Source organism: Eriocheir sinensis, unplaced genomic scaffold, assembly GCF_024679095.1.
Source record: "Eriocheir sinensis breed Jianghai 21 unplaced genomic scaffold, ASM2467909v1 Scaffold532, whole genome shotgun sequence".
Classification (NCBI taxonomy): Eukaryota; Metazoa; Arthropoda; class Malacostraca; order Decapoda; family Varunidae; genus Eriocheir; species Eriocheir sinensis.
Window position 1 is genome coordinate 16,135 of NW_026111868.1, and position 27,833 is coordinate 43,967.

At 42.8% G+C, this 27,833-nt stretch overlaps 1 protein-coding gene across 2 annotated transcripts; it reads right to left on the minus strand.

The window, feature by feature from the left end:
- Positions 1-572: 572 nt before the first annotated feature.
- Positions 573-27,808, minus strand: LOC126992974 (peroxidase-like). Of its 2 annotated transcripts, none has more exons than XM_050851797.1 (17): positions 27,694-27,808; positions 14,189-14,361; positions 13,653-13,812; positions 12,937-13,076; positions 12,534-12,670; positions 11,724-11,932; positions 11,151-11,324; positions 9,664-9,793; positions 9,069-9,179; positions 7,979-8,130; positions 7,142-7,339; positions 6,049-6,196; positions 5,489-5,645; positions 4,901-5,089; positions 4,149-4,292; positions 3,643-3,800; positions 573-2,715 (listed from the first exon to the last, which is right to left on the minus strand). In XM_050851797.1, exons 1-17 carry the CDS (start codon positions 27,782-27,784, stop codon positions 2,631-2,633), a joined length of 2,556 nt encoding a protein of 851 aa, XP_050707754.1. In that variant the 5' UTR covers positions 27,785-27,808; the 3' UTR covers positions 573-2,630. The 2 variants fall into 2 exon arrangements, with proteins under 2 accessions (XP_050707754.1, XP_050707755.1); XM_050851798.1 differs by lacking the exon at positions 27,694-27,808 and adding an exon at positions 25,481-25,647.
- Between the last annotated feature and the right edge of the window lie 25 nt (positions 27,809-27,833).

Sequence of the window (27,833 nt, forward strand, 5' to 3'; positions counted from 1 at the left end):
CCCATTCACATCCCAGGCCATCTAACTCAGTGCCACCCTCATCATCTCCGAGACTCCGTCCTTTCTCTCCGGTACCTCCCACACAGAAGTATCACATGCGCCACAGTTCCACCAGTATCACATGCGCCACAGTTCCATGCACACCCCTGTCACGCATCTGACACACTTTGCTGCGGAATTCAGACCACCTTTAATTTCTTGCATTCACATTCATACACTGCGCTCAAGCTTGGAAGAGATCACCACCCAGGCCTCCATCATACCAGCTGACATACTGCGGGGCTCCCTTTTCCCTGTACCACTCCAAAGTACTCTTTCGCTCCATCGCATGTTTCCACCTCCTCAGACCGTCACCTTTCACTTCACTGTCTATCTCTCTCTTCCACTTTCTTACATCCCATTCTAGACCCTCACTGCTCCTGTCTGTCACCTTCCACTCAAAGAAACGCCTCCCTTGCTCTCTGCTCACCCACCTGACTCGCATACCACTGTCACCAACCATTCTCATGCAGTTCTTAATCCAGTTGCTCTCAGTAAGCTTATAAATGGGATAAGAGAATTAAAACAGTTAATTCAGATGGAACATTTATGACATATAGGATTTCGACGCTTACATAAGACTCTACATCAAACACATGAATGCAATATCAAATTACGTGAATTACACAAATGCCATACCATTAAAAACAAAAATCGGCTAAAATTACACTACAAGAGATTATCAATATTCAACAAAAATCAATTATAATTTTTTTTTTCTCGATAAGCGGTTGGATGCTTAATATCAGATCAGCCTGTCTGTCTGTCTTGCAAGTTGTATGTTTAACAGCAAAGAAAACAGGAAAATAACACAAATAAATAAAATAAGTCAGTCATTATAATCATTTTTGGTTGATTTTTGCATATTTAGTGATTTAGTCATTGCATTTTTATTGATCAGACTGTCCATCAATTATATAGCTGCAAGAAAAATAAAATAAAGTGTGACCCAGTGTGATTGTTACATATATATACTTTCTGATAGCTGGTGGTGGTTGATTATTGGTTGTGGTTATCAGTGTGGTTGTGTGGTGGTGGTAGCAGAGATATAACACCAAGGAAGAGAAAAAAATTAATATGCTGTATGTGACCAAGTGTGGCTGTTACAAATATATGCTTTCTGATAGCTGGTGGGGGTTGATTGGTTGTGGTTGTCGGTTGCTGGTTGTGTGGTAGCAGAGGAAGAAAAAATAACTGGTGTACTATAAGTGACCAAGTGTGACTATTACATATATATACTTATATACTTTCTGAGAGCTGGTGGTGGTTGATTGGTTGTGGTTGCTGGTGGTTGTGGTGGTGGTAGCAAAGGTATAATTCACACAGTAGTAATGCTGGTAACTTTGACAGAATAAAAAAAAATAACAGGATAGATAGAAAAAAATAGAGGAAGGATGAAGAATTATTAAGGAGGATGAAGAAAGAAAAGGAAACGTGATATGATGATTTTTTTTTTTTTTTTTTTTTTTTTTTTTTACATGTTTGCCAATAGTACCAGTCGGCTTTCTTCAGGGGCCTGGATGGTGGTCTGCCCAAGCCCGTCATGGTGCAGGCAATGTTTATAGTGGCGTCATTTATGCTTGGCACATGCTGCCCCCCGGAACTCATTCTTGATTCACTTGGACAGTTTCTTCTAGAGTTCGGGTTGATCGGTGGTCTTCAGGACAGCATGTGGGTAGTCTTAGGCCACTCGGTGGTGACTGAAAAATCCCAGGTGGTAACGTGCAGATTCGAACTCACGTCATCCAGCACACAGTGAATGTGGGGCCCGCACGCTAACCACTCAGCCATTGCCTACCCTATGAAGATTCTTTTTTTTTTTTTTTCCATTACTTCCAGCATAACTTTACTTATTTCTCCATTTCCTAAGCTATTTTTTAACTATGTATCTTATTTCTTTCTTTATCTCTACCATAACACTATTGATTCCTCCATTTCCTAAGCTATTTTTCAACCGTGTATTTTTGATCAGTTTATTCCATTTCCAGAGCTCTTTTTCAACTATGTGCTATTTTATCTTCTTCATTATTGTTTCTAGCATAACTTTACTGATTTCTCCATATCCAAATCTATTTTTCAACCATAAGTATTTTTCTTCCATCAATATTTCATTTATTTTTTTTGTATGTCCTTCCTCAGAATCTCTTATCAGCTGTGTATTATAAAAATTTTCTTCATTTCTAGCCTAACACTATTAATTCCTCCGTATCCACACCTCTTTTTCTGTATGTTCTTCCTTCAAATCTCTTTTCATTTATGTATCATGAAAGTTTTCTTAATTTCTAGCGTAACACTATTGATTCCTCCGTATCCAAACCTCTTTTTCAACAATAAGTATTTTTCTTCAATCATTATTTCATTTATATTTCTGTGCGTCCTTCCTCATATATTGTTCATCTTGCAGCAGCTTTCCCTGTTATCACTTCACTTATTTTCTTATGTCCATCCCTCATATGTTGTTCATCTCATAGCAGCTTTCCTTATGGTAGAACGAATGGTGATGGAAGAATATGGCGGTATAGTGGCAGGGTTGATGGTGGTGGTGGTGGTGGGGAGGCTTATTACATGGGCGCAGCGACACACTCACAGCCCTAGGCCCACACTGGTTCGTTCCGCCAGGGCTGCAGCGACACCTTGGGGATATCCTTGTCGGACGCACAGGGGACTCGCTTGTTCCTGCAGAAGGGCGGAGATGTTGTGAGTTAGTTACTGTGTCTGTGTTTGTGTCTGTATCTGTGTTAGTTGCTATGTCTGTGTTAGTTGCTGTGTCTGTTAGAGAATTGCATACTTGTTTGCCTGTGTAAGTTCATATATACTTCACTTATGGGGGGGTCGCCTGATATGCGAACTTGGGATATGCGAACCACCTCATATGCGACCTCCTTCCTCCCTCCCTCCCCCTGGGGAGGAGCGTGGAGCGGTGACTTGACGGTAGTAAAGAAGTTTTTTTTTCATTTTTTTTTCATGTTCACTTTCCCGACTTAAGCTCCCATCCATTTCCTACCAAATTGTAGTTACTTCACTTCGAAGAAGAAAATAAAACAAACAACTGCAATCTCTACTCTTCTGTCTCACGGCTCCCTTTCTCTCTTTCATCAGTAAAGCAGCAAGCATCCTCTGCTCTGCTGTTGTGCTGTGTGTGTGTGGTGTTGTGCAGCCTGTGTGTTTGTGCTGTTGTTGTTGCTGTTTATGGCACCTCCAAAGAAAAACAAAAAAGTAAAAAAGCAGTTGGAAAAAAAGTTAAAAAATGTGGGTTGACATGATTATTTATTTTTTATTAATTATTTTTTTTTTCCTAATGTTTTATATTCTTGTATGTTGAACTTCACCATTATATTATTCATATTATTATTTCTTTACCTACCTATAAATCCATTTATCTATGATCTATCTTTATCTATTTGTATTCTTATGATGTATTTTTCTATTATCCATCTATCCATCTTTTTATCTATTTATCTATCCATCTAATTATCTATTTATATTCTTATGATGCCTTATTCTGTTACTATATTATCCTATCTGGTCTATTATCTCTCTATCTTCATCTATGTATCTTCCCTGCAATGTCTTATTTTCATGTATCCAAGCAAAGATACATACAAAAGGTGGGCTCGGATGAAGACGAGAGGCTGCATCATCTCCACGTCTGAGTTGTCACACATGATCCTGGCGAGACTGGTGCGGCGAATCTCATCCAGCTGCTCCTCCCTGAACGAAGACTCCAGGCCGCCGTTTTCATAGAAGAAGCGGTCACCAAGCTGCAGGGAGGGACATGAGGAGCTGGAGTGAGGAAAGTGTATGTATGTGTGGTACCCTTTTATTTAACCCCTTGACTGTGGATATCCTACAAGAGGACATCACCAAGCTACAGGAATGGAACAAAAAGTGGCTGCTACAATTCAATGAAGAAAAATGTAAAGTCATGCACCTTGGGAGGGGATACCCAGCATACCAATACCACATGGGAAACACTCTTCTATCCACCACAGAGGCAGAGAAAGACCTGGGACTATATGTTACCAGGCTACCAGTGAAGGCCAAATCTGTGCCAATCGCAACGGACAGGTTAAGAATATGGGATAAAGTACAACAGCAAGTTCACCCACCCTGAGGCGCGCAAACTGGTCCCCAACGATGCACAGGAAGGTGTGGCCGAGGAGGGAGCCTTCCATTGGCCTTTCCGAGATACCACCGATGAAAATGTCGATGTCATTCACGTCCTCGTAGAGTGCCTGCAGGTGCTGGATAACCTGTGGGGGATGAACGGGCCAGGTGTGGGTAGTGGGGAGGACTAACCTAACCTAAACTAACCTGAGTTTAAGATAGGTAAAGTGAGGCCTTAGAATGAAGTGAATAGTGGTTTCTGGGATGACTGTTTTGAGGTAGAGGGGTCACCCTCGGCACTGCTGATCAAGGAGGGTTCTGAGAAATTAATGACTGCTTCCTCTGTCTTGCTTTGGCCGATTATATGAAAGGATGTGATGTGAAACTATATTAACTTTGTATATCTAATGCTTGCAAACTACCAGCAGGAGGAGGAGGAGGAGGAGGAGGAGGAACAGGAGGAGGAGGAGGAACAGGAGAAGGAAAAGGAAGAGCAGAAGGAGGAGGATAAGAATGAGGAAGGAGAGGAGGAGGAGGAGGAAAAGGAAAAGCAGGAAAAGGAGGATAAGAAAGAGGAAGAAGAGGAGGAGAAAAAGGAGGACGAAAAGAAGGAGGAAGAGGAGGAGGAAGAGAAGAAATAGGAAGAGGAAATTAGAGGAGAAACACCGTCTGAACACAAGAGAAGCTGTCGTGTAACAATGCATCATGAAAATGTACGAAGCAGTGCACAGATCAGAAAGCAATCAACACTTACATCAAGATCAATAACATCTGTAAGGTCTTGGAAGGTAGTCGCCAAGGGTAAGCCACAGATCTTGCGCCACTGGTTGTAGTCTGGCAAGCCGTGGTCTCTGCCTCGCTGGATGTTCAGGGCCACCAAGTCCATGCCGAAGGGGCTGAAGCCACCATCTGGCATTTTTGCAGGGAACAAGTGGTTGGTCAGCTGGGGGAAGAAGAGCTTGTCTCAACAGGGGGTAGCTGCAGCAGAAGTGTCTCCATCTCTCCCTGTTCTGGTACTCCCTCTCAGCACACTCCATCCTGCTACTTCCAACTCTCTCGTTCCAATATATCTAATCCCTAATGATCCACTTCACACACTCAATCCTGCTTCTTGTAGACTTTGTAGGGTCACACACACACACACACACACACACACACACACACACACACACACACACACACACACGTCCCCCTTCTTTCTGTACTTGTTTCATTAGCGAAGAAAATTTGTATTTATAATATGTAAATTTTCAGCCTGACGGTTGCTGCAACCAAATAAACCGTTTATTATTATTATTATTATTATTATTACACACACACACACACACACACACACACACACCTGCTCGCTGAAGAAGTGGTCAAACTTCTGGCTTGGCTGCTTGGTCACCCCCCGCAAGAGGGCATCAAAACCTCCGGGCCGGTAAAGAGCGAATGGCGAAAACTGGTTCTCACTCAGCTTGAGGTCTTGCTCCAAGGTGCCAAACTTGCTGAACGATCTGTGGTTGACCGCCGAAGGGAAGGGAAGAGCTGGGTTTATATATCATGCTTATTTCACTCAATCTTTTCTAATCTAAGTTTTATTGACTCAAGTTCTGCCCTTAACCCCACACCTTCCTTCTGTATCTCCTTCCCATCCTCCTCAATCTCTTGCATCATCGTCTAAGATCCGCCCTTCTTAACCCCACATAATCTCACTTCTGTAACTCCTTCCCATCCTCTTCAATCTCTCCCTCACTTCATATCTCTCTCTCTCTCTCTCTTTCTCTTTCTCTCTCTCTCTCTCTCCCTCTCCCTCTCCCTCTCCCTCTCTCTCCCTCTCCCTCTCCCTCTCTCTCTCTCTCTCTCTCACTTCATGTTTCCTCCTTTCCCTCCCTCCCTTCACATCTCACTCTCACTCACTTCATGGAGCCTGAGATGAGGGTGTGGCCATATCTGAAAGCAGCCGTGGCGAAGACGTTGTTGATACTTGGGTCAATGTCCTCTCGGTAGCCTGGAGCATAGCCAGACTCGCGGGGCACCAGACCGAATGCCACCATAAATTTGCTACCTGAAGGAGACGATGAATTTACTACCTGATGAATTTACGATGAATTTACTACCTGAATGAATTGACTATACCTGAATGAATTTACGATGAATCTACTACCTGAATGAATTTACTACCTGAAGGAGATGATGGGAACTACTGAAGAATGGGTAGTTTTGAAGAAGCAGTATTGGGGCTCTTAAATAACCTCTTGACTGCAGATTTCCTACAAGAAGACATCACCAAGCTACAGGAATAGACTACAAGAAGACATCACCAAGCTACAGGAATAGAACAAAAAGTGGCTGCTACAATTCACTGAAGAAAAATGTAAAGTCATGCACCTTGGGAGGGGATATCCAGCACACCAATACCACATGGGAAACACTCCACTATCCACCGCAGAGGCAGAGAAAGACCTGGAACTATTTGTTACCCGGCTACCAGTGAAGGCCAAATCCGTGCCAGTCGCAGCGGATGGGTTAAAGTACTGAAGAATGAGTGTTATTGAAAGAACAGTATTGTGTCTCTTAGTTAAACCTGACTGAATGCCTCCTTGAACCTGTGGCCTGAAGGAAACGATTGGAAGTTGTTTTTTCGATAATATTCCTAAAAAGGAGATCAGTTGGGTTCTCAGGAGTGTTTTTCCTATTTATGGTGAGGTAGGTCTTGTTCTCATGCTTTCCCTAGGCTCATAAAACAACCCATGGAAATACTAGCACAGCCTCTACCAAAAATCTATCCACTGTGGGTGTGTGAGCCTGAAATGTTAGCAGATGCGAGCCTTGCAGATCCCTCTTGAAGCCTTCTGTCACCCCTACCCTTCACTAGGCTTATAAAACTACCCATGGAAATACTAGCACAGCCTCTACCAAAAATCTATCCAATGTGGGTGTGTGAGCCTGAAATGTTAGCGGATATGAGCCTTGCAGATCCCTCTTGAAGCCTTCTGTCACCCCTACCCACCGAGGACGATGGGCAGGTATTCGTTGTAGGTGATGTGCTGCATCTGGGCGGCCACGATGCGCCTCGCCTCCTGGAAGAGAATCTCGTCGGTCCAGCCGGGGTTGATGGCTGACAGCTCCCGGGCCAGGCGGTTGTGCTGCCTCATCCACAGCGTGTGCATGACGGCAAGTTGTGGCTGCTCGTTCACCCGGGAGTCACCTGAGAGAAATTTTTTTTTATTTTTTTATTTATTATTATTATTATTTTTTTTTTTAGTAAAGCACCAACTCGAGGGAAAGAAAAGTATTAATGAGAAGAAATTAAAACACTGGGTAAGACAATGGAGGAGGAGGAGGAGAAAGAGAACAATGAGTAATACAATGGAGGAGGAGGAGGAGGACAAAGATGAGGAGGACGAAGAGGAAGAGAAAGAAAAGGAGGAAGAGAAGAAAAGCAATACCCAGTGAAGCAGAGAGGAGAGGAGAGGAGAGGAAAGGAGGAGGAGGAGGAAGAGGAAGAGAGAGAGAAGGAGGAAGAGGAGAAGAAAAGCAATACCCAGTGAAGCAGAGAGGAAAGGAGAGGAGGAGGAGGAGGAGGAGGAGGAGGAGTAAAAGAAGAAGAAAAAGAAGAAAAAAAGAGGAGAATATGAAGAAGAAAGAGAAGGACAAGGAGGAGGGGGAAGAGCAGGAGAAAAGCAATATCCAGTGAAGCAGAGAAGAGAGGAGGAGGAAAAGAAGAAGAAGAAGAAGAAAAAGAAGAACAAAGAGCAGATGAAGAAGAAAGAGAAGGACGAGGAGGAGGAGGAGGAGGAGGAAGAGAAAATCTGCACACCCAGCGAAGCCCAAACATTTAACTCACCCGCCTTGAAGCAGTGCATGGTCTTGGTGGCATCCTGGCAGCTACTGGAGTCAGGCGGCAGGAGGTGCTGCTGGGCATTGTTCTCCTTCAAGAGGCCGCCAGAGAAGGCCCTCAGCTCGTTCGACTCCTTGACAGAGGACCCATAGACGTTGCTGGAAGGCGGGGAGGAAGAAGAAGGTGAATTGAGAGCTAAATAAGGGAAGAAATGAACAAGAGAAGAGGAAAGGAAAAACAAGAAGGGGAAGAAGATGAAAATGGAAGCTGTTTAGAGGAAGGAAAAGAAGAATGAGAGAAGAACAAGGGAAGGAAGGAGAGATGGGGAAATAAAAACTGATTAGAGAAAGGGAAAAAGGTATAAATGGAGGCTGTTTAGAGGAAGGAAAAGAAGAATGAGAGGAGAAGAAGGGAAGGAAGGAGGCATAGATGGGGAAATAAAAACTGATTAGAGAAAGGGAAAAAGGTATAAATGGAGGCTGCAGACACTTCTGCCCCTCACAAAAACTAATTTCCAAAGGTCAAAAAAGAGGATCAATTGGGTTCTAATGAGTGTTGTTTCAGGTTCACGGTGCAGAAGAAGGGTCAGACTACCACCCTGATCATAGAACTATCCCTGGAAATGCCCAAAACTCCTACAAAAGTTTTTTCAAATATGTGCTTCTAAGGTTCATGGTACAGAAGAAGGGGCAAACCACCACCAGGGTCATAATACTACCCCTGAAACTGCCCACAACTCCAAAGAAAGCTTTGTCGAGTAAGTGTGCTTGAGAGCTGAAAAGTTTAACCTCTTGACTGCAGATTTCCTACAAGAAGACATCACCAAGCTACAGGAAAGGAACAAAAAGTGGTTGCTACAATTCAATGAAGAAAAATGTAAAGTCATGCACCTTGGGAGGGGATATCCAGCACACCAATACCACAAGGGAAACACTCCACTATCCACCACAGAGGCAGAGAAAGACCTGGGAGTATATTGTTACCAGGCTACCAGTGAAAGCCAAATCCGTGCCAATCGCAGCGGGCGGGTTAAAACTACTGCACTTAGAAACAGAAGAAAAGGAGAAGGTGAAAGATCTGATTCGTGTAAGTTCACCTGGCATCGAGGAAGGCCGTGATTTGGTTCATCTGCTCCCGAGCGCCGAGGTTACAGGCCGGACGTGGGGCCGGCAAGGACCTCGCGAAGTCCATGCACCGCTGGTTGTGCCTGGAAAAAAGAAAAAAAATAGTAACACCATTATCTTTCAAATGGCAAAGTTGGCATTTTTCACGGTCACAGGAATGCAGATGTAGCTAACAGATGGGGAGTAGAGGACCTGGAAACAGTGCTCAGACGGGAAAGACTCCAATGGTTTGGACATGTGAAGAGAGCAGTCCTGGGAGTTTTGGATTAGAGGTAGAAGGAAGGAGACCAGTTGGTAGACCTAGGAAAACGTGGAGAAGGTGTATACAGGAAGACTTGTCATTGATGGGATTGGATGAACATCAGGCAGAAGACAAAGTAGAATGGAAGAGAGCCATAAAGTGTCCAACCGCTCAGGAAGAGTGAAAATGGACGTTAAACGAAATATTGATGATGATGAGAATGCCGAGTTATATATAAGAAACATATAAATACTGTGCAAGGAGTGAGGATGGAAGTACTATAGAGGAGAAGAAAGAGCTGGAGACCAAGGAATAGGAAAACCCACTTGCTGTAGAAGGCGTCCGTTTCAGGAATATCGATGGGCATGCAGGCCTGGTGGAGGGTGGAGGCGTCGCGGAAGGCGCCCCTGTTGCAGCACGTGATATCCTCCATCTCCCCCGTGGAGTTGTTGATAACTACCACAGAAATGAGGAAAAATGAAAGTTCACCCCACACTTGAAATTCCCGTAATTCAGGGACAAAAGCACAGGTAGTAAATCAGTGGCGGATCCAGGGCAGGGGGGGGGGGGGTATTATTCCTGTGAACGCTACTAGCCTACTAATTATAATGATAATAATAATAACAATATTGCTACTACTACTATTACTACTACTACTACTGCTATTACTACTACTACTACTACTACTACTACTACTACTACTGCTAATAATAATAATAATAATAATAATAATAATAATAATAATAATAATAAAAATACAAAACAAATAAAAGAAATTGCGAACATTATCGTATTTGTATTTGTAAAAAAATATGTGCGCCATAAGTAGAGAGAGAGAGAGAGAGAGAGAGAGAGAGAGAGAGAGAGAGAGAGAGAGAGAGAGAGAGAGAGAGAGAGAGAGAGAGAGAGAGAGAGAGAAGCTGGATCCGCCACTGTAGTAAATTAAAATAGAAAGAAGGAAAAGATAGAAAAACAAAAGGGTCTGAAGAGAGATGAAGAAATATAAAGAGAGAAGAAGAAGATGGAAAAAATTAAAAGATAGAAAAACGAAAAAGTGAAGAGATGATGAAATATAAAGAGAGAAGAGAAGAAGAAGATGGAAAAAATTAAAAGATAGAAAAACGAAAAAGTGAAGAGATGATGAAATATAAAGAGAGAAGAGAAGAAGAATATGGAAAAAATTAAAAGATAGAAAAACGAAAAAGTGAAGAGATGATGAAATATAAAGAGAGAAGAGAAGAAGAAGATGGAAAAAATTAAAAGATAGAAAAACGAAAAAGTGAAGAGATGATGAAATATAAAGAGAGAAGAGAAGAAGAAGATGGAAAAAATTAAAAGATAGAAAAACGAAAAAGTGAAGAGATGAAGAAATATAAAGAGAGAAGAGAAGAAGAATATGGAAAAAATTAAAAGATAGAAAAACGAAAAAGTGAAGAGATGAAGAAATATAAAGAAAGAAGATGGAAAAAATTAAAAGATAGAAAAACGAAAAAGTGAAGAGATGAAGAAATATAAAGAGAGAAGAAGATGGAAAAAAATAAAAGATAGAAAAACGAAAAAGTGAAGAGATGAAGAAATATAAAGAAAGAAGAAGAAGGAAAAAATTAAAAGATAGAAAAACGAAAAAGTGAAGAGATGAAGAAATATAAAGAAAGAAGAGAAGAAGAAGGAGAAAAATGATGGCTAAACAACTATCATAAACTTCATCTTGCTGCATCTATCATTTCTCCTTCTTTACCTCTCAATCTATCTATCTATCTATTATCCATATTCGTCTTTATATTCTTTACCCTGTTATTTCTTTTCTCCTTACCCTTGGTGAGCGGCGTGTGAGTAATGTCATGGTCCAGGAACTGTCCCCATTGCATGATAAGTAGGGTAAAGTTATCGTAGAGGTTGTCCCGGTCGATGATCACCTCGGAGGAGATGGCGCGCGGCGAGGGCAATGGGTTCCCAGACTTGGTTTTGGAGCGGGGTGCGTTCAAGCCTGGTGGGGGAGCCAGAGAGAAGGTTATCGCAGTCATTCACTAACCCACTTCCTCTTCTTACTATAACCCACTGCTTGCACTCTTCTCCTCCTCCTAAAAAAACAATCTCTCTCTCTCTCTCTCTCAACCTCTATCCATTTATCTATATTATCTATCTATCTAACTATCTATTTCCGTCTCCCCCCATCAGTACTGTAAGGTCTCTAAAAAAACATTACTTTCTTTTCATATACTCCTAAATACAGAATGATCCTAACCTAAACCCTAAATTCTCCTGATCCTAAATACATCTCTCTCTCTCTCTCTCTCTCTCTCTCTCTCTCTCTCTCTCTCTCTCTCTCTACTACCCCTATCTATCTATCTGTCTCCCCGTCGGTCTCGCAAGGTCACACGCTCACCGTCATCGTAGGCCGGCGGCAGGATGCGCTGGAAGGCGGTCTCAGCCTGTCCCCAGCTCTTGTTGCGGCGGTTGTTGCAGGTGGCATTCATGACGCGGTACTTGGTGTCGGGGCAGATTGGCTCCTCGGGGCACGTGTCTTGAATCACAGTGTTCTGGATGCCGAACTGAGGAAGTGCAAACCCTCCCTGCTCCTTGCTGAGTTTGAATCTTAAAGAGTTGTAAAGGTTTTGGGGGCATTAGTGAAGCATTATTTGCAGTCAGTGTGCAATTCACCACAGCCTGATCACGTGTTGGACTCATAATCGCCAGCAGGTACTACCCTCCCGACATGACTGTATGCCCTTTAAGAACATAAGAACGTAAGGGGTCCACAAAAAGCCCACTGGCCTGTACTTGGCACCCCCTGTCTACCTACCGCGAGAGGCAGTGTAGCACCTATCATCCGCCTCCCCAAGCCTATCTAATCTCTTGAATGCAGTAACCTTGCCACATATACCTACTACAAGCCATCCAGCCTATTCCACACATTTAAACCGTCCCTGTCATGTCCTGGTGTGTGGAAGGTTAAGGGTTATGTGTCTTGGGAGGAGTGGAAGGTTGGTATTATTGGCTTGAAGAGAAAGGAAGGTAGGTCAGTAGTGTGTGTGTGTGTGTGTGTGTGTGTGTGTGTGTGTGTGTGTGTGTGTGTGTGTGTGTGTGTGTGTGTGTGTGTGTGTGCTTTGCCCTTGAGCTGTATCGTTCGCTGAAAAAAAAAAAAAAAAAGAGAAAAAAAAAAAAATCATTCCAGAAGCCCCAGGGCGCCACTCACTGCTTCATGAGGATAACAGACGCAGCGATGTTCTTGGAAGCGTCCTTGCCCTTCTTGACGACCTCCTCGGTGGTCTGGAAGAGCATGCCGTGCTGGGCCATGGACGAACCCTTCTTAGCCACAACCTTGTTCTGGACCTACACAGGGATAGAGGGAGAGAAATAGAGACAGATGGATAGATAGATAGATAGACAGACAGAGATAACGTACAAAAACACACACACATACACACACTAGATAACATTCCTTAACTAAACTGCACCAATTAAACGTAACCATTTTTCTTGAAGGTATAAAAAAAAATCACAAAGCTCCCTAGACACACACACACACACATTAATCAAAGGAAGCAAAGGAACAAGTCAACCCATCCTACGCCATCCTATCCAATCCTATATCATACCAAGAAGGCCTCAAATTGATCCTGTTGGTCCACTGCCTGTATTCCCATTTCGCAGGCGTTGTTAATCTCCGTAAATTTAATGTCGGGCACCTGGACGGCTGCTTGGGGTACTGGCTGTTTGCTGATGAGCCCACCAACATCTGCAAAGAAGGTGTGGAAGATTAAGGTGGATGTGTGTTGGGAGGTGTGGAAGATTCAGGGGGGGTTGGAGGGTCTAAGGTATTGCTATATCTTGAAGAGGAAGGAAGGGAGGTCAGTGTAGCCGCGGCGCCGCGTCCACCGGCGGCACCGCGGCTACAGTCAGTATAGTCAGTCACTAGTTTGGGAAGTGTGTGTGTGTGTGTGTGTGTGTGTGTGTGTGTGTGTGTGTGTGTGTGTGTGTGTGTGTGTTGGAATGTCTACGATATCTATCTATCTGTTTATCTATCTATCTATCTATCTATGTGTCTTTCTATCTGTGTCTATCTATCTACCCATCTATCTATCTATCTATGTATCTGTCTATCTATGAATCTATGTATCTATCCATCTGTCTATCTCTCTATAAGTCTGTATTTCTAAGCTTCTACACACCAAAGACTGCAAACCAATTCACAGACTACTCAAAATATTGTAAAATGCAAATTATATGGACAGCTACCGTAAACTATATCCCCTACAGACAAGGAGCTGCTTAGATGACAGAAATACAATGCGGACCCTTCTGCTTAACTCACCAGTGACAGGCGCCTCGGTCGCGGGGCAGCACACGCCCTGCTGATGCTCGTTGATGGTGCAGGGGGAGCGCGAGAGCTGGGCAATCTCGGCGTAGAAGGTTGCGCACTTGAGGAGCAGCCGACAAGAGCCTTGCTTTCCCTCGTAGGTGGTGCAGGGGACCTGGAGGCACATAAAAAAGTTGTCTGGATGGATGGATTAGCTCGAGAGAGAGAGAGAGAGAGAGAGAGAGAGAGAGAGAGAGAGAGAGAGAGAGAGAGAGAGGTAAGAAAAAAAATATATGAGAATTTACAATCAATATAAATGTATTGTACTATAATAGAACAATAGATGGACATAAAGATTGACAGACTGGTTATATCTGCTATGAATAAGTTCAGTGGGGAGGCCGTTCAGGAAGCGGTGTGACATTGAAGAAGCTTACAGAGCCCCTCACAACTGGAGACTGAAATGGCGTCATGCTACAGGCTGATGAAGAAAAAGGTCCATTCAGTACAATTTTCTTTCTTTATTAAATGATATGTGATCTTGCACTCACCTCAGGCTGCTTAGCCTCCCTGGGAAAGAAGATTGGCAAGGACTTTTCTCCCGGCCCGTCCGAGGAGGCTGCGCCGGCCTCATCCTTCGGGAAGACGACCTGAGCTGCTGCCAGGCCGGCCACCAGGACCACGACGCAAGCCCTTTCCAGCATGTTCCCACCCCTTGATGACCCTGTGGGGGAGACGTAGATGTTGTTGATAACTAATAACACACACACACACACACAAACACACACCATGCCATGCCTTTCCGCAAAACAGTGTCTCCTAGTTTTTTTTTTTTTGTTTTTGTTTTTTTTTTGTTTGTTTGTTGCTGTCAATGATACCTAGCGATGCTTTACACGCGTGCAGTTTCGGATTGCAAGGGAAAGGCCGGGCCAAGAGTGCACGTGTTTTCCTTCACCGAAGATAATTAACTCTCCAGGAAATAGAGGCGAGCGATAAGAGGGATAACTACGCAGCGAAGAAGTCACAAAGGATGAGTCTTTCATATTTTATTTTAACGTCATCCATATATATTAGTGACAAGAAGAGAGAGAGAGAGAGAGAGAGAGAGAGAGAGAGAGAGAGAGAGAGAGAGAGAGAGAGAGAGAGAGAGAGAGAGAGAGAGAGAGAGAGAGACTACGAGCACGCCTCACAACGCTCACCTCACTGTCACATTATCTTTATAACAGTTAATAGTTTTTACACTTAAATAAGGACAAGACATTATGAAAGCTCCAAGGAAAGCCTTGTCAAATGTGTGTGTGTGTGTGTGTGTGTGTGTGTCCGCGAGTCATTAGCACATGAATGGCGTCATTTCGCGCGTCTCCGTCTTTAATTACTATGCTCGTATTGTGAGACTTCCGTGATACGATGCAGCTCCCTTCCTTCCCTCCTCCTCTTTAAGCTTGGTATTGTCAGACGTTTCCGACCCTCACATCAACTATTTCCAAAACCCGAGAAGGAGTTACGTCGGGTTATAATGAGTATTTCCTTAGGGTCTATGTGTGCTGGAGCGCCGAAATGTTTAATAATGCGGCCCCAATTCCCGCCGCACACCGGAGCAGGATGGTAGGGAAGAGGGAGTCTGCAAGAGGAGCGGCATCCGGGTAGGCACAGTTCACCCTTCCCCGGCCTGGCAGGTTTGAAGGTCGGCGCGCTGCATGCTCCATACACATGTAAGGAAGGACCCCTGCCATGCCAAGCTGACTTTCAAATGATTAACAGCTAGCCTGAGTAAGTCGGGCTGCCTCTTGAACATATCGGCGACTAAGCTCACACATTAGACAAGGCTTTCAGAGGAGTTTGGGCATTTCCAGGGGTAATCTTATGACCCGGGAGGTAGTTTGACCATTGTTCTGTCCCATGAACCAAAAAAATACTTATTGGAACCCGACTGATCCCTGTTTTGGACTTTGGAAGTGGTTGTTGTGAGAGGAGGAATCGTCAGAAAATACCGACAAGTGTCTTCCGTGTTCCATGTTAAACGTATCGGTCTCCCATTACGACTATTCCACAAGGACACGGTGAGTAGTTTTCCCCGTTGTAGATATAGAGTCCGGGTAAAAAAAAATATATATCACTAACATCACAAAACAGCCCATGAAAATCCCAGCAGCTTCTACGACGAGAGGATTTTCAAACAGGAAAACTGCATGAGGTGCCGAGACGTTTACAATACTGACGGGCCTGTACAGCCTCAAGCGGGTACTATCGCTGATAGTCGTGCCCACTCTGAGGTTGCCTACAGGCTGGTCGCAGTGTGTGTGTGAGTCCAGCTTTACAGGAGAGGCCGCGGTTAGTACCTAGAATCTCCAGGCCCAAGAATAGTGCAGAAGGCCTCCGTGGCTCGTTGCCAGGGGAGCTAACCTTTGCCCCACAAGAGCCTGCATGCACGCAACAGCCGGTGATTAGGGAAACGAAATAAGCGGGTCCACACAATACACCAACGCTGCGTATATCCCCATGGCTTTTCAACGCAAGACAACACATCTACTCATGACACTGAGGCCCGTACTGTTAAACATATCAGAGCCTCAGTTCCCATGTTTGAAAAGCCTCTCGTCGTGGAAGTTGCTGGGATCTCCCTGGACTGTTTGGTGATGCTTGGTGATAGTTAAAACGGCCTCTGCATCTTGAACGGAAAGAACACTCATGAAGAAGCCTGACACGTTTATAAGAGTATGGACGTGAATAATGTCGAGAAGCTAAGTCCCAAACGCACTAAAAAACAAAGCCTTCACACACTGGGAACCCTTCAAGTAATATGCCATTACAATCTGTTAAAAAAATGCTTACGACACATAGAAAAAAAAAACAAGGACACGGAAAAATAAAGGTGACAGATTAAATGAATAATAATAATAAAAAAATAATAATACGAAATGAGAGAGAGAGAGAGAGAGAGAGAGAGAGAGAGAGAGAGAGAGAGAGAGAGAGAGAGAGAATTATGTAAGGTATATAACCACCTTGAACGACTGACCATAGTAGTAGTAGTAGTAGTAGTAGTAGTAGTAGTAGTAGTAGTAGTAGTAGTAGTAGTAGTAGTAGTAGTAGTCGTAGTAGAGGAGAACGAGGAAGATTAGGAGGAGGAGAAGAAAGAAGAAGAGGAGTAGGAGGTTGAAGATGGAGAAGAAAGTGTAGGTCAGGTAAGGCAGAAACTCTGATGCAGCATTCTTCTCCTCCTCCTCTTCCTCCTCCTCCTCCTCCTCCTCCTTGTATCTGGGGAAGGATATGACGTAAGACCCCGTGCTTACCTGTGTGAGTGTGTGTGTGTGTGTGTGTGTGTGTGTGTGTGTGTGTGTGTGTGTGTGTGTGTGTGTATTCCCGAGAGACTGCAGGAAGAAGTTACGAATATTTTGAATGTTAATAAATATTGATAGATAGATAGATAGATAGAGAAAAGAAAATAGGAGAAAAAAAGAGAAAAAAAAATTAAGAGAGAGAGAGAGAGAGAGAGAGAGAGAGAGAGAGAGAGAGAGAGAGATGCAAAATATTCACCTTGAGGGGATGAAGGGACGAAAAGAGTGAGGGAGGAGGAGGAGAAGCGGGAGGAGGAGGAGGAGGAGGAGGAGGAGAAGCAATAAATATGTTGTTGTCAGGTGAATAAAGGAAAGTCCGCCCGGAACTCAGTATTACACACACACACACACACACACACACACACACACACACACACACACACACACACACACACACACACACGAATTTTTTTTACGTAATTCCCTGATTGGAGGAGGAGGAGGAGGAGGAGGAGAGGATTATCTCCACTCCCTCGACCAAGCTCCCTCCCATCTCCTACTACTACTACTACTACTACTACTATTAATACTAATACTAATACTACTACCACCACCACCACCTCTACTACTACTATACTAATAATAATAATAATAATAATAATAATAAGAATAATAATAATAATAATAATAATAATAATAATAATAATAATAATAATAATAATAATAATAATAATATACTACCCATTTATCGACCATTCCGAAAAGCTGAACAGTTAGGTGGGTTACATCGACTGCCTAGGGCGGGATGCGAACCTGGGGACGCAGATTCGTAGTAAGGGACATTAGCCACTGCACCGAGGAAGCGGACGAAGGAGGTGAAAGGAAAAATGATCAACAACAACCTTCCTTTCGTAATCCTCCCTATTGAAATATTTAATGATGGAGCGACTTTCTCTGCACACACACACACACACACACACACACACACACACACACACACACACACACACACACACACACACACACACACACACACAATTTACAAGGCTTTAGTAGGAGTTGTGGGTATTGCCAGGGGTAGTTTTATGACCCTGGTGGTAGTTTTGACTCTTCTTCTGTACCCTGAACCTAAAAGAACACTCCGTAGAACCCGACATATATTTTTTTGGCCTGTGGAAGAAATTGTTGATGAGTGGTGGAAGCGTTTGACAATACCGACCATTTCACTTATCACAAGGCTTTCGTAGAAGTTGTGGACATTGCCAAGGGTAGTTTGATCCTTCTTCTGTGACATGAATGCAAGAACACACTCACAAGACCTCGATCAACTTCCTTTACGGCCTTTGGCAATAGTTGGCGTGAGAGCCGGAAGCGTCTGAGAACACCGAACAGAATGTCTGGATGGCGTGTGGATAACTTCGCATTTGTCACGGCAGCAGTATCATCCTCATATAAATAGTAAAGTGATGCGGCAGGTTGCTCACACGCCATGCTTCCAGCCGGCTAGACACGCCCAGATACTGTAGAAGAAACATGGAACTTGGACATGGAAATGCAGGCAACAGAAAGCCTATTGGCTCATTACGAGGTTGCCCGCTTTGGTGATTTAATCTGCTCCACAGCCACTTGGGACCTGGGGAGCAGATGAAAACACCTCGACATTGAGGAGCAGATGAAAGCACTTCGATACTGAGGAGCAGATGAAAGCACCTCAATATTCGGTTTACTCCCGACGCAGCGAAGTGACGGTCGATTCTACATTTGAAGGAGTTGATGGTATTCGCATTTACTACTTCTGAAGGAAGATTGTTCCAGTGGCGGATGACGAAATAAATAATGCATTTTTCAGTTCACACACCATTGTATTAATATACATTATATATCATAAAACAAAACAATAGCGTAGTTGATCTACAGGCAAATAACAAGTAACGCGGGTAAGTTCATTTATGAGGTAGTTTGTTTGTTTTTTACGTGTACGCCTATAGCGCCGGTAGGCTTTTTTTTTTTTTTTTGAGGGGCCTGGATGGTAGATATAATATCAGTCATAAAACTATTCTGATACTTTTCAATATATTTCCTTCTATAATAACAAATAGAACACTATTTATTCATGAAATATACGAAGAGAAATCTGAAGATGTCCTGCTTCTAACCCCGCGGAGTCAACACTTTTTCGACCCCATCCGCTCTCTCTCGAGGTAGTATTAATCAATCCCAATCCCAACCCCCCGGGGACGCTTAAAACTGAGGTTCACAGCCAAGGGAAAGGGAAGGGAAGGAAACGGGAATGGGGGAGATTAACACTACGGCCGTATGACCTGTCACGGCGTCGTCTCAGCTAGCAAAAGACCTGGGACCATATGCTAACGGGCTAACGTCACGACTATTTCTCAAGACCAGAGAAGATTAACCGGGTTTTCATGGGTATTCTTTTTCCCGCTCAAGATGCAAAAGTCGTGTAAAACTAGCACCAACATTACAAAACAGTCAACTCAGCTGGCGAAAGACCTGGGTCCATATGCTTAAACGTATCGGGCTCCCATCACGACTATTTCCCAAGGCCACAGAGAAGATTAACCGGTTTCATGGGTGTTTTTTCCCGTTCAGGATGCAGAAGTCGGGTAAAACTATCACTTCCATCACAAAAAAAAAAAAAATATATATATATATATATATATATATATATATATATATATATATATATATATATATATATATATATATATATATATATATATATATATATATATATATATATATATATATATATATATATATATATATATATATATATATATATATATATATATATATATATATATATATATATATATATATATATATATATATATATATATATATATATATATATATATATATATATATATATATATATATATATATATGCCTGCCTGCCTGTCTATATACCTGTCTATCTATCCGTCTATCTAGTGGATGAAAGCTTCACAACCCATTGATAAAAGAATGAACATAATATAAAACTCAAGTCATCGCTGCGGTCGGAGACAGGAAGAACATTTTTTATGGTGCCGAGAAAAAAAAAAACACGAAAATAATAATACCATGAAAATAATCCTTCTACATACATCTTTCTCTATATAAACAATCCTGTGTCTAGAATCCTTCCATATGTACACACACACACTACTTATTTTTCAGTGTTTTTAGCACCCATCGATAAACGTTTTGGTTCTGCGTCGTTTCTTGGATATGCTGCTGTAGCCCTTATTCTTAAACGTATCGGGCCCCCATTACGACTATTTCCCAAAGCCACAGAGAAGATTAACAGGGTTTTCATGGGGGGTTCCCGTTCAAGATGCAGAAATCGTGCAAAGCTGCTGCTGGAATCATTATAACAGTTCATGAACGTCACAACTTCTACGAGAGGATTTTTAAACAGGCAAACTGAGCTGCCGAGACATTTACAGATACGGGCTACAGTGTCTCAACCATATGTAGATCTTCATTATCTTCTCTACAGTTAAGAAAGTACATCCAGGGCGGTACCCAGGGCGTTCGACCCTCCCCCGACCCCCCCCTAGGTACGGCCCTGATATCTCTTTTTCTATCCCCTTTTTGAGTCGGGAAAAATCTGGTCCGCGTCGGTTCTCCGTGACCCTCTTGCAGACTCGTTTCATGGAATACTCGTGCGTGTAGCGTTCACTCTCTTTGTCCTCTCCTTGTGCGAGGTCATAGCGGGGAGAAGGGACCCAAAGAATGTAAATGCGCCGGACTGGAAAGGTTAGGATGGGTCTCTCTGTCCTGCCGCAGGGGACGGTGCGCTACTTTTTCCTCTGCACGATACAAGGAAAGAATTATATAATCACCACCACCACCAACAACAACAGCCACCATCACACTTTTACTATCTAACCTACATTCTTTCTTACGTCTATGCTCTCTCTCTCTCTCTCTCTCTCTCTCTCTCTCTCTCTCTCTCTCTCTCTCTGCCAAATATGCCTGATTCCACTGAAAGATTTACTGAAGCAATAAGATTTCGGGATTTCCCTGTCGTCTACAAGGCCTCGTCACCCACGCCCTTGCTTTGCTCCGCTTCACGCCTATACACGCACCATCACTCACCCCTTCCCTCCCCCGCCACACCTCACCTCACCTCCTGGCCTTCTCGCTCCAATACACATCCTGGTCCTGCGCCTGGTCCTCACGACTTGCGCTATTGACACACCTTACTGGTGGCTGTTATTGTTGTTGTTGGTGGTGGTGTTGTTGCCTGTCTTCTCTTTCCAAGCTCGAGCGCAGTGTATGAAAGTGAATGAAAGAAATTACAGGTGGTCTGAGTCCCGCAGCAAAGTGTGTCAGATGTGTGACAGGGTGTGGATGAAACTGTGGCGCATGTGATACTTGTATGTGGGAGGTACCGGGGAGAAAGGACGGAGATGATGAGAGTGGCACTGAGTGAGATGGCCTGGGATGTGAATGGGAGGATTACAAGAACGGAGAGGTAATGGATGTTGCTGCTGGGACTGAGTGCTGAAGCAAATGAAAGAATTAAAGAAGCCATGACGAGTTTTCTGGAAAAGGTGTGGTGTGTTAGAAATAAAGAATAGGATGATTTGTAATGGATACCGCTTGTTTTGTTTTCATTTTTACAGGTTGTGTCGATATGAAGGCCTGACTTTCCAACGGGTCACCTGTACAGCAAGAGCAAGAGAAAGAGTTGTTGTTGGTGGTGGTGTTTGTGATGTTTCTATCCTATTGTCCTGCAGAAGAGAAAGCAACGGAGCAGGACAGTACCCCAAACTCGAGAACAGATCGCACAATGGTCGGAATGCTCAAACGCTTCCACCCCTCACGTCAACCACTTCCAAAAGCCGAAAAGGAGACTTATCGGGTTCTCATGAGTGCTTTTCACGTTCATGGTTCAGAGGAAGGGTCACACTACCACCAGGGTAAAAAAAGTAATACCTCTGGAAATGCCCAAACCTCACGCCAAAACTCTTGTCAAATGTGAGCGTTCGAGAATATGGGTTTATTTTATTTTCTCTATATTCTCCTTTATACTCTCTCTCTCTCTCTCTCTCTCTCTCTCTCTCTCTCTCTCTCTCTCAACACGGTCACGAAGGGCAGGTAAAACATATAATTTCGAGACCAGTCAGACAAGATGCGCACACACACACACACACACACACACACACACACACACACACACACACACACACACACATGAATTTGCTGCGCCATCAGTCCATTTACTTCTCTTTTTTTTTCTTCTTTTTTTTTACTTTTATCCACCCATCTCAATGTCGCTTGTTATAAGAAAATGTAAAGTTACGATTCACGAAGTTATGAAACCCTACATCTGTGGTCCATATTCTTAATTAAACGTATCGGGTTCTCATGAGTGGTTTTTCATGGTTCGTGGTACAGAAGAACGATTAAACTACCAGAGGGGTCAGAAAACTACCCCTGGAAAAGGACCCTAAACTACTACGAAAGCCCTGCCAGATGTGTGTCTCTTAAGTTCATGGTATAGTAGAACGATCAAACTACAAGAAGCGTCATAAAACTATCCCTGGAAATGCCAATAAACTAATTCAAAAGCCTTACCAAATGTGTTTTTCTTCAGGTTCAGGGTACAGAATAACGATCAAAATACCAGAGGGGTCAGAAAACTACCCCTAGAAATGGCATAAAGTCATATACGAAAGCCTCACCAAATAAGTTTAAAAATAGGACCCTGTAGCTACATACCCGACCTCCTCTCCCTTGCACTTCCCTTCTAATCCCATCCCACACCCTTCTCGTAGCTCCTTCCCTTTCCCTCCCTCGCTCATAAGGTCACTGACACTCGGCCCCTCATAACTTTTAGCATGGTCAGGTATACTACGGCGTTGCAAGTGGGTGGGTATTATTTATAGCTGATTTATACGACCCACAGCCATACAGAGTTATTATATAGCAAGCCAGCGACTTCAACCTTCCTACAGTCGCCGTACGCTAAACACTGACTCACTCAGAAGCCTTGCCTGCCCCCTTCTTCCATAGTTAATACAGGAGATGACTGGCTGGATGAAAGGGTCGGGCTAGGAGGCGATGTAACGCTAATGTAAGAGAGAGGGGAAGACAAGTGAAAGGGAGGGAAGGGAAGGGAAGGCAGGTGAGAGAGAGAGAGAGAGAGAGAGAGAGAGAGAGAGAGAGAGAGAGAGAGAGAGAGAGAGAGAGAGAGAGGTATACAAGTATTTTTCTGTCATTTCGAATTTGCTTTCCGAGTATTATTTCCTCATCATTGTGCATCCGACCGTCACTTCCGTAGCACACTTTACACGCAAGGATAGGCAAGGATATATATATATATATATATATATATATATATATATATATATATATATATATATATATATATATATATATATATATATATATATATATATATATATATATATATATATATATATATATATATATATATATATATATATATATATATATATATATATATATATATATATATATATATATATATATATATATATATATATATATACTGGTTCGCGAAACATGAGCTCGCCGAATGACTTGAGCGCCGAACTGATAGTGATCTCTCTAAATTTCGAATTCCTTTGAGGTCTGATATGGCAAGACGCGAGGCTCGAGTGTAGGACATTCTTCCTTCCTCCCTTGAGGACATTTTCCCCCGTGGACAATTTCCCCGTGGATATTTTCCCCCGCGAACATTTTCTCCCCTGTGAACATTTTCCCCCGTGGACATTCTCCCCCATGGATATTTACTCCCCCGTTGGCATTTTCCCCCGTGTAGACATTTTCCCCCGTGGACATATTCCTCCTGTGGACATTTTTCCCCCCCGTGGGCATTTCCTCCCCCGTGAACATTTTCCCCCGTGGACATCTTCCCCCATGGTCTTTTTCTCCCCCGTGGTCATGTTCTCCCCGTGGACATTTTCCCCCGTGGACATATTCCTCCTGTGAACATCCCCCCCCCCCCGGGGACATTTTCTCCCCCGTGAACATTTTTCCCCGTGGACATCTTTCCCCATGGTCATTTTCTCCCCCGTGGTCATTTTCTCCCCCGTGGACATTTTCCCCCCTGTAGACATTTTCCCCGTGGACATATTCCCCTGTGAACATATTCCTCCTATGGTAATTTTCTCCCCCGTGGTCATTTTCCCAGTGAACATTTTCCTCCTGTGGACATTTTCTCCCCTGTGGATATTCCCCCCCGTGGACATTTTATCTCCGTGGACATTTACTCCTCCATGGACATATTCCATTGTGAAAATTTTCCACCTATGGTAATCTTCTCCCCCATCGACATTTTCCTCGTGGGCATATTCTCCCCCGTGGACATTTCCCCTCGTGGACATCTTCCCCAAGGTAATTTTCTCCCCCGTGGACATTTTCCCCCCTGTGGACATTTTCCCCCGAGGACATATTCCCATTAGGACATTTTCCTCCTGTAGTCACTTTCTTCCCCGTGGACATATTCCTCTATATATAGAGAGGCAAATACGGCTGGACTGGTCTGACCTGTTGCCTTGGGTACCGTCTGGCCTTCACTGTCTCCGAGAAACAGCCGATTCCCGAAACTTGAAAGTCATCTGGGTAAATAGTTAGCGCCTTGTTCCTAGAAATGTGCGTGTGTGTGTGTGTGTGTGTGTGTGTGTGTGTGTGTGTGTGTGTGTGTGTGTGTGTGTGTGTGTGTGTGTGCACGACGTGGTTTATTAGTGTGCCCCAAACTCCTACGGAGGCCTAGTCAATTAAGTAGTATGTGTGCTCGGTCGCCGAAATGTTTAATAAAAGAATAAGACCCTATAGCATGTAACGAACTACTCTACTACACGCAAATCTATATCCCTGCTTCAACCTACGTCCTCTCCTCTTCTTCTTTTCTGCCTCTACGTAGCTTAGAAGATGCCTCGTTCCCTGCACTTAACATCTCCCACAGCGCTCGTCATGAAACAGCAAAAGGAGGCATCATGGAGCAATAGTTTCAACATTATTTAATTTCACATCATTACGCTTTGAGAATAGGGGGAGAGGGGGGGGGGGAGTCCCACCAGTACACACACACACACACACACACACACACACACACACACACACACACACACACCACTACAACTGAATATATTTGTATCGTAGGTTAGTTAATTTGTTAGCTAGAAAGGATGTAATTCGTTGAAGACTATACACATCCCCTTTCTGTGTGCCTTGAAGACGACAGGACTCAGGAACAAAAAGAAACATGACAGACAGACACCCTTGCGGCGCCGTAGTAAGAAGTGATGTTTCCAAGACCCTTAATTTTACATGAGATGCAGGTAAATAAATGCCAAGTAGCGCCCTAATGTTTGCAGGTAAAGGATCATTCATAGGTCGGTATTCTAAGACGCTTCCTTCTCTTGCATCAATCATTTCTAATGGCAAAAAAAAAAAAAAAAAAAGTTAAACGCGTCCCGTGCAGAAACTTTGTCTAAACTACCACCAGCGTCACAAAACTACCCATGGAAATGCCCGCAAATCCTACGAAAGCACCTGCCAAGAATACTTTCCAGATTATCTTACCTTGGGATACAATAAGCACTAAACTCTACTGTCAGTCATGGGAGAATCCAGCAGTTCCGCTCAAGGTTACGGGGATGACGCGAGCCAGACTCTGTTGTGGCTTCCAGAGAGGATGTTCCAACGTCTTCACCCGACAAGCAGCGGGAACACACTGCCTATCCTGCTAGGCTACTCGAGTGGAAGCCTTGATATCCTGGTGGGCGTGTCAATACTTTCGATACCGCCTCTAGACGTCATGGTATACTGATAGGGACAGCTTAGCATCTTGTGTTAGGGGGATCTGAGACACAAACACACTGTTGAACCTACTACTCGAGTGGAAGCCTTGATTCAGTGGTGGGCGTCTCAATACTTTCGATGCTGCCTCTAGACGTCATGGTCTACTGATAGGGACAGCTTAGCATCTTGTGTTAGGGGGATCTGAGACACAAACACACTGTTGAACCTACTACTCGAGTGGGAAGCCTTGATTCAGTGGTGGGCGTCTCAATACTTTCGATGCTGCCTCTAGACGTCATGGTATGTACGGATAGGAACAGGTTACCAGCTTGTGTTATGAAGATTTGAGACACAAGAATACACTGCTTAAAACACTACCCGAGCCTTGCTACAGTTTCGATACAGATTCCGTACTTGACAGTACGGATGTTGACAGCTTAGCATCGATTATTATCATGAGGCTTTGAGACACAATTACAAGTGACAGTATTTAATTAAACTTATCCTCTAATTAAGTATACTACTACTACTACTACTACTACTACTACTACTACTACTACTACTACTACTACTGCTGCTGCTACTACTACGACTACAGGCAGCGTGAAGGATGTGGTGATGGAGGTGGTGGTGATTACGATGGAGCAGTTATTTACGGACTTCAATTTCATCATTGTTTCCTTTTTTTGCCCTTGAGCTGTTTCCTTTACTGTTAACAAATAAATAAATGAAAAAAATACAAATTATAAACATCATTGTCACGTCTAAGTCTTTAACAAGTGCATCAGTAGCCATTCCTCCCTCGTCCTCCCTGTCCATGGCCGCGTCACACAAGTAACAATGTGATATTTACCTTCCCCTCTCTCTCTCTCTCTCTCTCTCTCTCTCTCTCTCTCTCTTGTGTTTCTCCTCCTCCTACTCCTCCTCCTCCTCCTCCTCCTCCTCCTCCTACTACTACTACTACTACAATTTTTACTGGGTTAAGTGTGTGTGTGTGTGTGTGTGTGTGTGTGTGTGTGTGTGTGTTTGTTAGTTAAGCCAATACATTCTCTCTCTCTCTCTCTCTCTCTCTCTCTCTCTCTCTCTCTCTCTCTCTCTCTCTCTCTCTCTCTCTCTCTGCATTTGTTCGCATGATTATTGTTTGTTTGTTAGTTAGTCTGTTTGACTACCTCTTTCAATTTAAATATAAATAATATAAATAATAATATAAATAACAATAAGAAGAAGATAATAGTTTACTTAGTAGTAGTAGTAGTAGTAGTAGTAGTAGTAGTAGTAGTAGTAGTAGTAGTAGTAGTAGTAGTAGTAGTAGTAGGCTATTATTATTATTATTATTATTATTATTATTATTATTATTATTATTATTATTATTATTATTGGTAGTAGTAGTAGTAGTAGTAGTAGTAGTAGTAGTAGTAGTAGTAGTAGTAGTAGTAGTAGTAGTAGTAGTAGTAGTAGTAGTAGTAGTAGAATTAGTAGTAGTAGTAGTCGAATTATTATTATTAGTAGTAGTGGTAGTAGTAGTAGTAGTAGTAGTAGTAGTAGTAGTAGTAGTAGAGGATTAGGAGGAGGAGGAGGAGGAGGAACACAAGGCGATGATGATGATGGTGATAATAATAATAATAATAATAATAATAATAATAATAATAATAATAATAATAATAATAAGAAGAAGAAGAAGAAGAAGAAGAAGAAGAAGAAGAAGAAGAAGAAGAAGAAGAAGAAGAAGAAGAAGAAGAAGAAGAAGAAGAAGAAGAATTGGAGAAGAAAATGAAAAATATGTAAAGAAGTAGAATAGCTGTAATAATGATAATGATGATAATAATAATAAAAAGAATAAGAATGAGAATAATAATAATAAGAAGAAGAAGAAGTAGAAGAAAAAAAAGTAGAAAAAGAAGTAGAATAGTGGTGATAATGATGATGATGATAATAATAATAATAATAATAATAATAATAATAATAATAATAATAATAATAATAATAACACTCACTACCCAAGCGATGACATAGCTGCTGTAATTCTCGTTCTTGTTCTTCCTGTTTTTGCGATAACAAACTTGGTGATAACATTAACTTGATCATATATATTCAAAAACCACGGACACGTATATATGCACACACATTAATTTCA